The 14,036-nt window shown below is 34.9% G+C and overlaps 2 protein-coding genes and 1 non-coding gene across 3 annotated transcripts in view; 1 reads left to right on the forward strand and 2 right to left on the reverse strand.

Annotated features, from left to right (window-relative positions):
• The first annotated feature begins 1,871 nt into the window (after window positions 1-1,871).
• On the forward strand, window positions 1,872-7,583 carry LOC112517919. Its single transcript, XM_025125340.1, has 4 exons — window positions 1,872-2,180; window positions 5,005-5,066; window positions 5,181-5,285; window positions 7,314-7,583. Exons 1-4 carry the CDS (start codon window positions 1,970-1,972, stop codon window positions 7,461-7,463), a joined length of 528 nt encoding a protein of 175 aa, XP_024981108.1. The 5' UTR covers window positions 1,872-1,969; the 3' UTR covers window positions 7,464-7,583.
• A 1,299-nt stretch (window positions 7,584-8,882) lies between these two features.
• On the reverse strand, window positions 8,883-9,050 carry LOC112518752. Its single transcript, XR_003069828.1, has one exon. It is a non-coding gene; the product is annotated as a U1 spliceosomal RNA (small nuclear RNA).
• Window positions 9,051-10,553: 1,503 nt separating this feature from the next.
• LOC112517918 (probable pectate lyase 8) overlaps window positions 10,554-14,036 on the reverse strand; it is a 9,340-nt gene continuing 5,857 nt past the window's right edge. The window contains exons 4-7 of the mRNA XM_025125339.1: window positions 12,363-13,005; window positions 11,587-11,690; window positions 11,336-11,474; window positions 10,554-11,124 (exon numbers count right to left, since the gene is read on the reverse strand). Coding sequence (XP_024981107.1) covers window positions 10,906-11,124; window positions 11,336-11,474; window positions 11,587-11,690; window positions 12,363-13,005 — 1,105 coding nt within the window. The 3' untranslated portion in view covers window positions 10,554-10,905. The remainder of the gene's footprint in view (window positions 11,125-11,335; window positions 11,475-11,586; window positions 11,691-12,362; window positions 13,006-14,036) is intronic.

Here is a 14,036-nt window from a genome sequence, read left to right on the forward strand (position 1 = left end):
ATACGTCAATGAAAATATTATATTTTATAATTAAAAAAATATTATATTTTATAATTAAAAAAATATTATATTTATACTTAAAAAATATTATATTAAATATAGTATTAGCCTTAGTATAGGGGTTGTCTCTTTGCAATCAAAGATTGATACCTTTTTTGTCAAGCAAGAAATATCAAGTTTTTAATGACACACATTTTTTTATTTACCTTTTATTAAATTAAATAAATAATATATTACAAATAATTTGTAGACCACAAGCCATTTCACCTACGTAAGAGTTGATTATCGACAATTTGAACTGATCTTACATAAAACCAGTCTTTAAGGACACCAATATGAGATGACATTTTTTGGTTCATTCAGCAGTTGAAGCAAACAAGAGGGTTTGAGATCAAACCCGAGACCTGTCTATTTGAGCAAGAATTCTACTATCAGGTAATACATAGTAAAAAAAACCCATAAAGCTGATCTTTTGAACGTGTTTGAGTCCCCGGTTAAACCCCATGAAGGATATCCGTTAGTTTGAGTCTACCGAGGATCCCCTGCCCGGGACATGTTTTAGCGAGGAATCCCCGTTCGGGTTGGGTGAGCCGGGTTCGCCGCTGGTCGGAACAAATCACCATCCTTAATAACAAAGCAGGGTTAGACTCGATTATCATGTCCAAATCTCTTCATTTGAGATTCTTATTCCGACTTACTTTCAAATTTCTGATTTTTTTTTTCATTGTAAATAGCGTGAAAATGGAAATTTTTGTCGATCATATTTTACGTCATGTATAAATTTTCAGTATTTTATACATAACTTTGAAATATTATTGAACCTTACATAAATAACTAATTATATATCTTGAAAATATTCTTTAAATATATTATTTACATTTTTTTGATAATTTGTTTGAATATTTGTAAATAGTTGTAGCATTAGAAACTTGAAGTAAAAGCAACATGTGATAGATTTTAGTGTTAAAATATGATGACTTTGAACATGTTTCAAGGCCAAAAGATCATGTGATGTGTTGTGGAATCATTTTTCTTGAAAAGATGCCAAAACTTTATTCATTTATTATGACATTGGTTTACAACCCTTTCATGTGTATTTTTTTACAGTTTTTCTTGTCAGTCAGTTTGTATGTAACTTAACTGATTTAAGGGGTCTTAAAGAAAAACCAGAAATATTTCAGTGGTTTTATAGGACTCAAACCGATGACCTATGAGGAAAATCTCAAAAGTCCAAGACTTGGGGGTTATAGGACTTGAACCGATGACCTATCATAATGTCTCTCTTGGAGAATTCTTACAAACTGGTTCAATTTCCGGGTGTTACATGTAATGATAATAATCGATTATTGTTCTGGTTACGAATGACCCAATCTATCTATGACCCGTTCTACAAGTTACTTATGGCTGGAATAAGCAGAGAGTCAACAAAGACGAGTCCTATCGTATCCACTGGGTCAAAACTATATATATATATATATATATATAAAATCATATTTTGAAAATTCTAAATCCTTTTCTAATTTCTAAACTTACTATATATTTCATCAATCCTCTCAATCGACTAAATTCCTTCTCAAAATTGATTAAATATAATTTTCGCAAATAATTGTACCCGAAATCGAAACCCGATCAATATGAACAAGAAACAATCCAAAATCTAAAATCTAAAACCTCAAATTCAAATTTTGGTTTTTTTTATTATTATTCATGATAATAATAAAAAAATACAATAAATTTGGGCTTGTTTTGCTTCAAATCTTGATTAAACTTTCGGGTCATGGGCCACAATTACTGGGCCCAATGTGAAGAAGCCCAAAAGCTATAAGCCCACCACTTATCCACCCATCTGCCTCCCTGAGTCTCGTCTTCCAAAAAAACACACACACACACACACACACAGAGAGTAACCTGTGATTCATAATACTCCTAAGAAGAACATCAAACATACATAAATTACTTCAAAATTTTCATGGCTTCTACGGTTAATCTTCATAGTTTATATCCTCGAATCTGCTATTCGTCAGGATCATACAGTTGCAAATCTCAAATTCTAGCTTTTGGCCCTTCTCGATTACCATGTGAGTCGCTTTTGAAGTCGAAGAAACGGTCTATGATTCCAATTGTTCAAAATAGAAAGATCAGGTCTCGAATCTACGCTGCTCAATCTAGTTTTTTCAGAGGTATTTCGTGAACTCGGTTTTGAATTCTGTTTGAATGAAATTTGTTGCTTTTTTAAAATTGTATATGTCAGATTATGAAATCTGTTGGTTGTTTTTCATTCTAATTGTGGTACGGGATGAACGATTATCTTATTGAGAGCGAGATTTCTACTTTTCAATTAGCAGCTTGTGTGGCTAATATTTGTACCCTACTTGTTCTGTCCAATAACCAGAGATGGTTTTACCCCAAACGAAGTTTTCCCTTGTTAGATTTTTGGATTTGCCTTGAAGACACCATTTTCTTTTCGTGTCACCTGCTACATCATGAACTACTGATTTGAGGTCACATATACCTTATGATCATATTGATACGTATTTCAGACAATTAAGTGATGGTGAAGCAATTTCCATAAACTATGTGCCAACCTATTTTTCTTGGTGGGGTTAGATAGTTGAGACATGCTTGGCAAACTAGATACAATGTAAGATCCCACATCAGTTGGGAAGGGGAACAAATGTTGCCTTATAAAGGGACTGGATACCTTTTTTACTAGACGTGTTCTAAAACGTGATCTAGGTGTGGACAAAGTGGACAATATCTGGTACGGTTGGCCTGGGTTTGTAAGCTAGATATAAATGTAAAATAACCTAGAAGGAAATGCTGAAAATAATTGGAAAAAAATATAAGAAGTATAATTAGGAAAAAGCCCCCAGCTATCAACTACATACTAAATGAGAGTCCACTTGATCACACTTCTCAAATTTGGAGAATTGGACTCGAGTGTGAAACTGGGGGAGTGACTATGTATACTTTTGTTCTCCAGTCTAGCACTTCATAATCAAATGGTTTGTTGCGAGCATATGTTACATATACTTGGGTTTTATTTTAATTAGAACCTTTGTGCTTGTTTCGCTTAGGATTCATGAGTTAGGGCCTGTTTGTTAGCAGCTTAATGAGCTTACGGGACTCGCAGCTTGCTCGGTGAGCTATACATGATTCTTTGGTAGTGGCTTAATAATATACAAAGTGGCTTATTCAGTAAGCTTCAAGGAGAGAGCTTTATGCAGAAAGCGAAGTTTTTTTTCCAAAACCTGCCTCTCCCAATTGAAAAGCAAGTTTCTTCCATCTATGAAAAAACCCTCCCAAACAAAAACCTTCCGAATCTATGCAGACGGATTAATTCATGTAGACAGCTTTATTCATACAGATCTTAATGAAAAATCAACCAAACAGCCCCTTAGTTGTCCCTGGACCCTACCTCTGAGTTGTACATGTTGGTATGTTTGGTTTGGTCTGGTTTGGTTTTAGTTAGTCCTGAGGGTGCTGTATGACTGATATATTAAAAAGAAAATGAGAAATTCAGGAAACTAATTCACACATTCCCACGAAAATTGAATTTTGGAGGTGAAAGCAGATGTTTAAACAATTCACTGCACAAATGTTCAGTAGCAAACATCGAATTTTGCAGGTTGTTCAATAGACTTCTAATTTCTAAGTTCTAATGGTACAATTATGTCAAATGAAATTTGATCAACTGCTGCTTTTATCTAAATGGTCAAAAAGTTCTATTGAAACTGAAAATGATTCATGATAAGACAGTATGATCCAACAAATATACAGCAATTATCAAACTGAATCACAAAAACGACCCGTAAACCAAGCGACAACTGAAACTGCTATGAAACCCTGACCTAGATCGAGACAAAAGAAACATAAAACTGAGACGACTATGCCACACCCTGGCCAGTGCAACCCTTGTTGGACTAGGGCCTGTTTTTTAGCAGCTTAATGAGCTTAATGGGACTCACATCTTATTCAGTTAGCTATAGATGACTATTTGGTTTTGGCTTAATGATATAGGAAGTAGTTTATTCAGTGAGCTTCTAGGGGAAGCTTTATGCAGAAGCCAAGTTTTTTTTTTCCAAACTTGTCCCAAAAGCTCTGTCATGTATGGTTTACTGAATAAGCTCCGAGTCCCAGAAGCTCATTAAGCTGCTAATAAACAGAACCTTATTTTAATTTGAAACAGGAAGTTATTATCTCAGGATCAACTGCAAAGCTTTACTATATTAAGTGAAAACTAGGAGGATCCCTTACCTAGGACAGTTTCTTGTAGCTTTTTTAAAGTATATAACCTTTATATACGGCAAATACTCACGCACACACCTCACCTTTGGTGAGGCTTGAACGCTTGACCGCTGGGTAAACCCGGGTACCGCCGGTCAATGACCCTTTGGTATGTAAGTTTTATTCAGTGTTAATCACTTTCCGAAAGAATACTTCCTGTATTTTTTTCCAGTGTTTTAAAAGGCTCGCCGCAACAGCCGCCGTGGCTCAAGGCTTTTGTCTTACGCCATGTTCAGCCTGTGACACGCCATGGCCTAATGCATGGTTTTTGTAATGCAATATTTAATTTTTCTTACCTTTTTAATATCTTATTTGTTGGTTTTTAACATATAACCTAATTTGAATTGTTTTATTATCATTGACTCATTGAGTTTTAGTAGAAAACATATGTGCTTATATATAATGTTATATATGATATACCGATTTTCCACCATAAGTCTCGCCTTCAAAACCGCTGTGGCTCCTTGCGCTTGAGGTTTGACCTCGCCGCCACGCCATGCCTCACGCCATTTAAAACCTTGATTTTTTTCACCATTAAAAGGCATTTTAGATGTTTGTAGATAGCCAAACGCTACTGTTATACATGTATATAATCATGTGTTTTTATCATCATTGGACAGATTTAAGTAATATGTCAGTTTAACAAATTATTTATCTTTTCCTCATACAATCCCTCCGTTTTGTGCTAACTTCAACGTCAATATGTTGTCGATAAAGTTCTTCAAACTGCATACAAGGTTGGAAAGGATGGAATCGAAGCAGGAACAAGTTTAGTGCCAGTAAGTTGTCTTCTCTCCATCTACATGTCTATTAGTATTGAAATAAACTCATTTGCTTATTTAACTTCCATTTTTTTTGCAAATTACACCTATAGTTTTTGGTTGTGATTTTAGGTATCTATTCCAAGACCAATTGCTAGGATATCGGTGGCTGTAGTTGGGGCAACTGTGGCACTCTTTCTACTCAAATCATTCTTGTCCACGGCTTTCTTTGTTCTGGTATATTTCTAAACTATAAGTTCTGCAAGCTTAGGGGGCTGTTCGATTGTGGCTTAATGGGCTGAATAGCCTATATGGCTTAATAAGTAAGCCATACGTGGTTGTTCGGTTGTGGCTTGTTCAGTCAGCTAGTGGCTTATTTTGTCAGCCAAATAATAGGTGTTGTTTACATTCAGCCATTAACTTTCCATCGGGAGTACTCTACACTAGTTACTAATAGGGTTATATACTTAGGGAAAAGATCCAGAGAGAACCTTGAAAAAAGAAAGAACCATGAAAGAATGGATGAAAAAAATATATCAAATTAAAGATAAGAAAGTGATCGTTTTTTTGGTGTAATTCGTTTGGCTCCTATTTCTTTGTATTTTGCTGATTTTTGATTTAAAAATTAAGGGGAAATATTGTATTTTTTTTTTGAATTATATCTGTTGGGTCAATGGGTTCTTCGGTTCTTTCTTTTTCCAGGGTCCTCTCCCCATCTCATCTGATCCATTTGAACTAGAAATACTCACCCGATTTTGCAAGAATTCCAGCAAGACTGTTATACTAGTGGTCTAACATGTAGAATACCCTTTAGTAAGGAGAAAATAGGAGAACCTTCCAATATGGACTTGGTTTTTGTCACGATGATAATGGGTAAACAAGTTATTGTAACTTTTAAGATTCACAAAAATACGAATACCCAACACTTTCATGGTACATCTCAAACACCGAAGTCATACCATTTCCTATTTGACGTCCAACGGTGGCTAGACGGGCACAAGTTGTCCCAGAGGGTGTGTTTGATATGCGGGTAAGGACAACCCAAGACTTTGTGTTCTATGTTTAGTGCGATATTAGATTGGGACAAGACAAGATCCGGTGAGTGGACAAAAATGCTTATTTTCCTTTTCAACCAAAATAGGCGGTGGAATAAAAATGAGGAAGATGGGACAAGATTAGTAACTTACTAAACTACCCATGTCAAATTAAAATCCTAAAACACTACACAATGCTTTCACGGTTTCACCACGCTGCCTCACTCTCGCTCGTCTAGTCTCGTCCGCGTAATAAACGCACCCAGAGGGGAAGAGTTGACAGACGGACATAGATTGCCCCATAGTGTCGAGTTCCTAAAGTGGTAGACCTTGGATCTAATACCTATGTGGAACCTCATCATATTACTCTCCAAGAGAGCCATTGAGGAACAAAAAGGTGGTTCCAACATATATTAAGGAGAAATGGTACAAATCTAAGCCAATGTAGGACTCCAACGATCAAGAAGATGCATTCACCGTGAAATCATCGAGTTGTGGTCATCTATGTGGCTCAAACCCATGACGATAGTATCCTTGGCCCAAATCAATGACACCTCCATGCTCGAACCCTTGAGAATGACCTTAGAGCATCTCCAAAAGATCCTCCAAAATTTCTCTAAAATGGAGAATGAAACTTCAAAATCTTTAAAGCAAAAATACATTCACTCCAACAGATTCTTCATTTTGGAGATTACACCAACGATTATATTATTAAAATATTTAATTTATTTAATAAAATATTATATCTCTCTCTAAATATTTAATTTTGAAGTTTCCTATTAGTGGAAATATATTAAAAAATATTCCTCTCTCGTTGTAATAATTTTATGGGGTGTTCTCCAAATTTAGAGATTTTTACTTTTTCTCTCTCAACTTTCTCCATTTTGAAGAATCTGTTGGAGATGCTCTTGTTAGTTATAGCTCAAACACCCAAGCTTTCTCTCTCTTCTTTTTGAAGTATATAATTTATATATATATATATATATATATATATATAGTAAATACTCAAGCACATTCCTTACATTTGTTGAGATTTGAACCCTTGACCTCATGGAAGGTTGGGCTCTTACCAGTAACCCTATACCCGGTAACTGCTGAGCCAACGACCCTTTGGTAATTCCCGAGATTTCTCTCAAGAATCGTGTGTTTTTCCTGTAAACCAGAAGCTTTTTCTGCAAACTTTTCGATACTGGCAACGATTGTGGCTGATATTTTGGTTTCCGTGAAACAGGCAACAATGGGGCTAATTTACTCGGCGTTTATCGCGTTGAATAAAGACGAAGGCCCGACGGGGGGCGGCGGCGGCGGCGAAGGAGCCACCACCACTTCAACAGAAGAAAGCCTTGAAGAAGCAAGAAGAATTATGGAAAAGTACAAATAAACACAACCATAGAAAACAGCTAACCAAGCTTTTATTTAAAAAAGCTTGTTAATTAATGTAAGTAAAACCCATTCTTATATTAATTGGAGCTTAATGCAAGCAAAACCCATTCTATGCTATTTTAGAAATTCTAGAGATTGGAAAACAACTGATATTCTAAATTCCTCTCTAAAATATAGGAAAATAGGAGAGAGAAAATATAATATATCTGTTGGAGATCCTCTCAGGAACCTGTTGATTATATTAGTAAAAAACGTCTCCAACAGCTAATACCAAATTAGAGATTTTGGAGGTTTTTTTTTTGTTCGCTCTTTAACAATTATGTTAATCATAAGGGTGGTGTCTGATTGGTTTGACCTTGGGGTCCAAAGGTCAAAAGTGCCTAAGAGGTCTCAAGTTCAAATCGAAGGAGGAACAAAAATCTTTTTGTGGTCACGGAGGTTCAAATGTAGTGACTTTGGGTTACCCGCAAAGCAGGTGGTTGTCATGGGATTAATCGGCTCGCATAACAAAGGTTAATAAGAAAAGAAAAAAACAATTATGTTAAAGTATATTGTAAAATATAGAAAATGAGAGAGATAGATATAGAAATTTTAAAACTTTATATATTAAAGAAAAATATATAATATTTTTTAATTGTTTACAACAATGGGGGATAAATGTGTTAATAAACTTTTTTGAAAAAATACTGAATTTATAAAAATATTTTAATAATATAATTATTGTTAAAATTAAGAAAATAGAGTTGGAATCAGATATAATTTTCTTTAATGATTCTAATACGTAGTACTCTATTTAACAAAAAATATACTTTCTTTGTTTCAGAATAAATGTCTACATTACTATTTTAGTTTGTTCCATTATAAATATCCGTTTTTACCTGATGACCGTTTTCCCGTTTTCTGAAATGAAGGAAATTTCTCTATTTGTGATAAGTGTAAAATTGTTCTTTTCTTAATTAAAAAAAATGTAATAATTATTCCTTTTTTATTATAGAAATTTATTTTGTAACAAAATTATCAAAGACACGAAGGAGTTTTGTTTTTTTAAGTAGGACAAATTTTATGAAAAAGTAACGTACTTTAATTTGATTCTATTTCAGGTAACGTATATTCGAAATTTCCATTTTGATATCTAAGATGTAAAGTTTTAAACATTTAAGTATCCAGGTAACCAGTTGAAGCATTAACAAGTTATTATGCTGATGTGGCGAGTGATATGATTTTTAACTTAGTATTATTTGCTTACTTTAGTGACATACAATTTTTTTAATCTAAAATTAATTTTTGGTCTTTAACCCGTTACCCAGATACACTAAAATAAAAGTTATAAAAATACGTTAACCAAAAATCAAATTAAAACAAGTTACTTTTTCATATAAAATTAGATGTTCAACAAATATTGGGTTAAATAAAATTGGAAGGGGCCGCGCGTACGCAAGCCCCCGCTACCACAAATTACGACGTAGGATCGACCAACATGAGTCGACCTTAGGTTGACGTCCTTCCGTTAAGTGTGCAATGGAAGTCATCAACCTAGGCCATGGGCCTTCGTGATCACCCATTCAGACCCCGTCCAGGTATGTAAGTCTTAACCCATTCCCATCTCTTCCCTTTTATAGCCCCCTTTTCTCCCTTCTCCCCTCCTTCCCCACCCATGTGGGACGAACCCACCTTCAATTTCCAAATCCAATGCTCTCTTATCCTTTTTCTTTTATAATCATAAATATATATATATGCAAACGTTTATCTGAATAAGTGTTTACCAAGTTACATTATTTTACTGGATGAATATGATAAATACCAAGAATCTTGCTCGGTAAGGACCGAGAGTTTTACCCGGTAAGTGAGGATAATGACTCTTACCATGGTTAGCGATTACCATGTAAATTGTTGCATATGATATCGTTTTGGTAGACTGAAATCATACCCGGTAAGTAAGTGATAATGTTGAGTTTTACCGATAGGGAATCTCCAACGATGCATACTATATATTTGAGATTTTGCCGGAGAAGAAGCTTCAACCGTACTACAAAAAGAATGGGAAAATGCCAACCATGGAAGAGAAACGATATACATACGAGTTAGGGACGGACCTAGTATAGTGGTTATGGTGGCACATGCCACCGTATTATTCCTGCGTCGAATGGTAAGAAAATTTAGGTTCGTGAAAGGTGCAATTGTATTAATTTGTTGTGTGTCACCGTATGTATTTCAGAACTACAATAAGAACAAGTTTTATTTGGTGGAGTTGGTTTGTAAGGCTTTTAATTTCATCTTAGACCCAAATTCGAATCTTGTTCGTGTCATTTTCTTAGTCAAAAGGTGTCACCATTTGAAAAAAAATTCTTATATTTGTTTCTTATAGTCAAACGGTACCACCATTTGAAATTTTTTTCTAATATCTTTTTCTTATAGTCAAATGATGTCACCACTTGAAAAAATTTATGTATCCGTCCCCGATACCATTACAGGTGGTTGGAATTGGAGCAACTTTTTGTATTAAGGACCCCACCAATTTGGTTTCTTTTTGTTGATAGGATTGGAGACGGTATTATATCAGATGATGTTTGTTAGGATTAATAATCATACCGCACAAAACATGACGATTCGACAATAGAAGGAGATGAAACAAGAAAACAATCGACTTAATCGACTTGTTTCGGTTCCAAAATTGACGCCGGGATTATACTTGAGCAAAAAATTGATGCCGGATTATATTTAATTGCGTATTAGGGACTGTTTGGTAGTTGCTGAATGGTTTGGTGTAGAATGATTAAGATGCTCTCATGATATATTGTTTGATAATTGTTTATAATGAAATTAGGATGCTGAATGTTTAAGGAAGACCTAGAATGCAAAATCATTTAAAGGATTTTAAAACCACTAAAAGACATTTTTTTTGGCCAAACAAGATTCAGCTATTAATGATTCAGAGGCTACTTCTTAATAGAACTATTAAGAAGTAAACAAACAACCCCTTAAAACCAACAACTTAAAAGCCATGACAAATAATTAAGTCCCGGTAATTAATTAATACTTGTGTTTTGAGTAACAATAAATTACAAAACACACACATACACACTTAAATGCTGTTCACTTGGTCTCTATATATTAAGAGAATTTCTTGTAAACAACTACCGAAATTTACAAGTCAATCAGAACTGCAAGAAAACAGTAATTACATAGCATGAGAAATGCTCGGTTCGATCCGATCCGATCCATACCCGACCTTTTTCGGGGTTCAGATATTTGAAATATCGGAACCATGTATGGAATAACGCGTGAACGAAATAGAGAAAAATGTACACTTTCTCGAGTATTTCGTTCATTAAACCAACCAAAGTGAAAATTAATGTTTGAAAAAAGAGAAGGAAAACTGAGATTTCTCAAAAATTAATGAGGAGAATGATGATGATGATGATTTTTATTTATTTATTTATTTAACACTGGCGGCCTCGTCGGCAAACGAGTGCACCGGATCCGGAAGTAAGAGAGGCGACGACGGACGACGGTTTGGCACTTAGGCTCGATGCTCTTGCGTAACTGGCTCCGGCACCCGTTCCAGATGGTACGAAGAAGGCTCCGTTTAACATTAGGTCTCCTTCTGACCTCCAATTCCAATGTCTCCATCTTCCTGTTGTCTGCACTCTATGAGTCACCTGCATGTTTTCCGATATCGGTTCGTTAAGTTTCTGGCTATATTTGGTAACCATAAGCTAATTTATTTTTCTAAAACTACGTGTCTTTTCTATTGTAGACATTTATTTTGGGACGTAGGGAGTACTTTTTCCAATTAATTTTTCTTGTCATTTTAGGTCATTTTACATTGTTATCTAACTTATCAACTAATTTTTACCAAACATCTCTTACCTCTTTAGCATTAGGATTAACAGGGGCAAGGTATCTGTTGCCTTGGCTATTAATTGTAGGATCTGCACTCCCACCAATAGCATACATTTCCCAGTGTGTGTAGTCATTATTTACAACATGGAAATATCCATGCCTACACCTGCAAAAATTGGTAATTATATCTGAATCAGAATATATAGAACCTCATTAAATTATTTTTTAAAAGAGTCCTTCAAGAAAAAAGAAGGTTTTAAAGTCGAGGTGATACGCACCTTGGCATTCTTTGAACAAGACCTTCCCCGAAATGGTTGTATGCTATAGTCACTTGCATAATCTTGTCCCTATCGTACGTGTCGCTGTGACCAAGTAACATAACCTGTTCATCCATCACAAATAAATTAAGCATATGAGAATATTTGAAACCCTATTAGATTACTTTTCAAAAAGGCCCTTAAGAAAACATATACGAGTTGTCCCAAAGTGTTAGCCCTAGAATGATAGACTCAGGTCCTAATGTCATGTGAGAATACAACAAAATTGGCTTTATAGGACGCATAGATAGTCTAAGTGTCTTAATATAATACTTTATAGAACTTGGGTTTATAAGACCAATCTATAAAGCGTTTTATCTATAAGCGTTGCAATAGGTTTATAGAACGCTTTTAGACGATGTAACAAGTTTTTTATGACATTTTTAAAATAAAGTGTCTCATTAACTACTTTATAGAATATTTTTTAGAAGTGTCCTATAAATCTATCTTTTTATAGGTTACTTTTTAAAATAGTATCGTATAAAATAGTTAATAAGACACTTTATTTCAAAAACGTCTTAAAAAACTTGTTAAAACGCCTAAAAACGTTCTAAACCTGTTGTAACACTTTTATATAGAATGTTTTTTGGGTTGATCCTAAAAAGTGTTATAAAGTTTTTTTTATAACGCTTTTACATTTTAATAAAATCAATATTATGGTAGGGTATATTGTCCAGACATGATAAGTGTAGATTACGTGGGACTCAGGATAATGGAGTTGGAGGTTAGATGAGTACCTCATTATGGTGGGTGAAATAATTGTTGGAGATGGTGATAGCGGTTGATCCCATGATCGCATCAACCAAGCCATCAGCACAGTTTGAAAGTGAATTATGGTCGACCCAGATATGGCTTGACCCAAAGATTGAAATCCCATCACCATCCGCCATTGTTCTCCAACCGTAGTGCGATGGTGAGCTCCGAACCATGGCATTTCCGGTTGGTTTGCAGTCATGAATATGCAGACCATGGATGATAACATTGGTTATGTATTGGATCGTGATGCAACCGCCGTTTGCGATATGAACGTTGACTCCACGAGCATCGATTGTTTTGAAACTGTTCATGATTAGTTCTTGTTTTAGGGTGATAACCATGTCTCTTTTGAAGATGATCCATAGAGGTTGATCTTGGATGACGGCATGTCGTAGAGTTCCTGGTCGTGGGTGTACAGGGTTGTCGTCGTTGGGGTCAGTAACAACATAGTACCGTCCATCCCGGCCACCAATAGCATTGCGACCGAACCCGATCGCGCAATCTGCAAGGCGCTTGCGGTGGCGCTGCCAGTTCCTATCGCAACGCCAGCAATCGTCGATTGGGTTCCCCGTGCCACATGACAAAAATCCTAATTTCCTTCTTTCTGTGCTATTGCGAATGTTCCTGCATTTTTTCAAAACCTTTTAAGTCTAATTGTTCTAATTTCAGTTAAAAAAAAGGAGAAACCTTAAGCGATGAAAATTACTTAGGGATCGTTTAATAAACATGAATATAAATAGTGGGCCAAATGAAATAAAGGCAATGTTATAACGCATACGGAAAGATGAATACGGATTATACGGAAAGTGAACCAACATGATTTTGTAGGTGCCAATAAATGAGTAGGGATGGGAATAAAATAATTGAGCAATGTATCGTCGGTGGGGGAAATTGTAGCATTAAATAAGGACATGGTTGTGTCGGTTACGAAGCTAGTGGGATTAACTAATAATACATATATATATATATATATATATATATATATATATGGAAAATCAAATAAGAGAATAAGAATTATGTAACATGGTCAAAATAAGGGTGATTAAACAATGTGACCACCGATTTCAGGTTGGATGAATCAGATGTGATTTTACACGTAATTTTAGTTTAAAATCAATTCGATCATTCTAATATTCTCTCGTTCAATTATTGTTTTCCAAGGGATGTGAAAACTAGATCTAGTATTTTTTGGATCGGACTTCTTCCTGGCCATTATCGCCAGACTGGACCCACAAGGGACCAAATTTGTGGGACCTGCTCAAGTTGGTGAGACTATGGCATTTTGCAATCAATATTAAGGTACCATGCATGCAGATCTAAGCCTGTTTGGATAATTGAGGATGCCATGTGATGACGAATATCCATCCATGATCTATCTAGTCAATTATTTTCTTCAAATTATTGATCTAGTATGATAAAAATTATATTGACTGAGTTGATATATATATATCTATACTATATTATAAAGCATTTGGCTAAAACTTTTAAAAACTCTTAAACTCTTAAAAACTCTTAAACTCTTAAACCCGTTCATCCCTAAACAATTTCATTCMTATCCGATTTCATCCCATAATTGAATTCGTGTAACTAACTGCAGATAAACACAATCAAATACAGAATAAATATCTCATTTTAAATATAAAAAATCTAAAATA

The sequence above is a fragment of the Cynara cardunculus genome (genome assembly GCF_001531365.2).
Source record: "Cynara cardunculus var. scolymus isolate 2C chromosome LG 9, CcrdV1, whole genome shotgun sequence".
Taxonomy (NCBI): domain Eukaryota; kingdom Viridiplantae; phylum Streptophyta; class Magnoliopsida; order Asterales; family Asteraceae; genus Cynara; species Cynara cardunculus.

What these genes read in the sequence shown, in the direction of transcription:
- LOC112517919 (XM_025125340.1), top strand. Translation starts at nt 1,970, where the DNA reads ATGGCTTCTACGGTTAATCTTCATAGTTTATATCCTCGAATCTGCTAT. An exon ending in TCAATCTAGTTTTTTCAGAG is followed by an intron (nt 2,181 to 5,004) that starts GTATTTCGTGAA and finishes TTGTCGATAAAG; the next exon opens with TTCTTCAAACTGCATACAAG. An exon ending in CAGGAACAAGTTTAGTGCCA is followed by an intron (nt 5,067 to 5,180) that starts GTAAGTTGTCTT and finishes TTGTGATTTTAG; the next exon opens with GTATCTATTCCAAGACCAAT.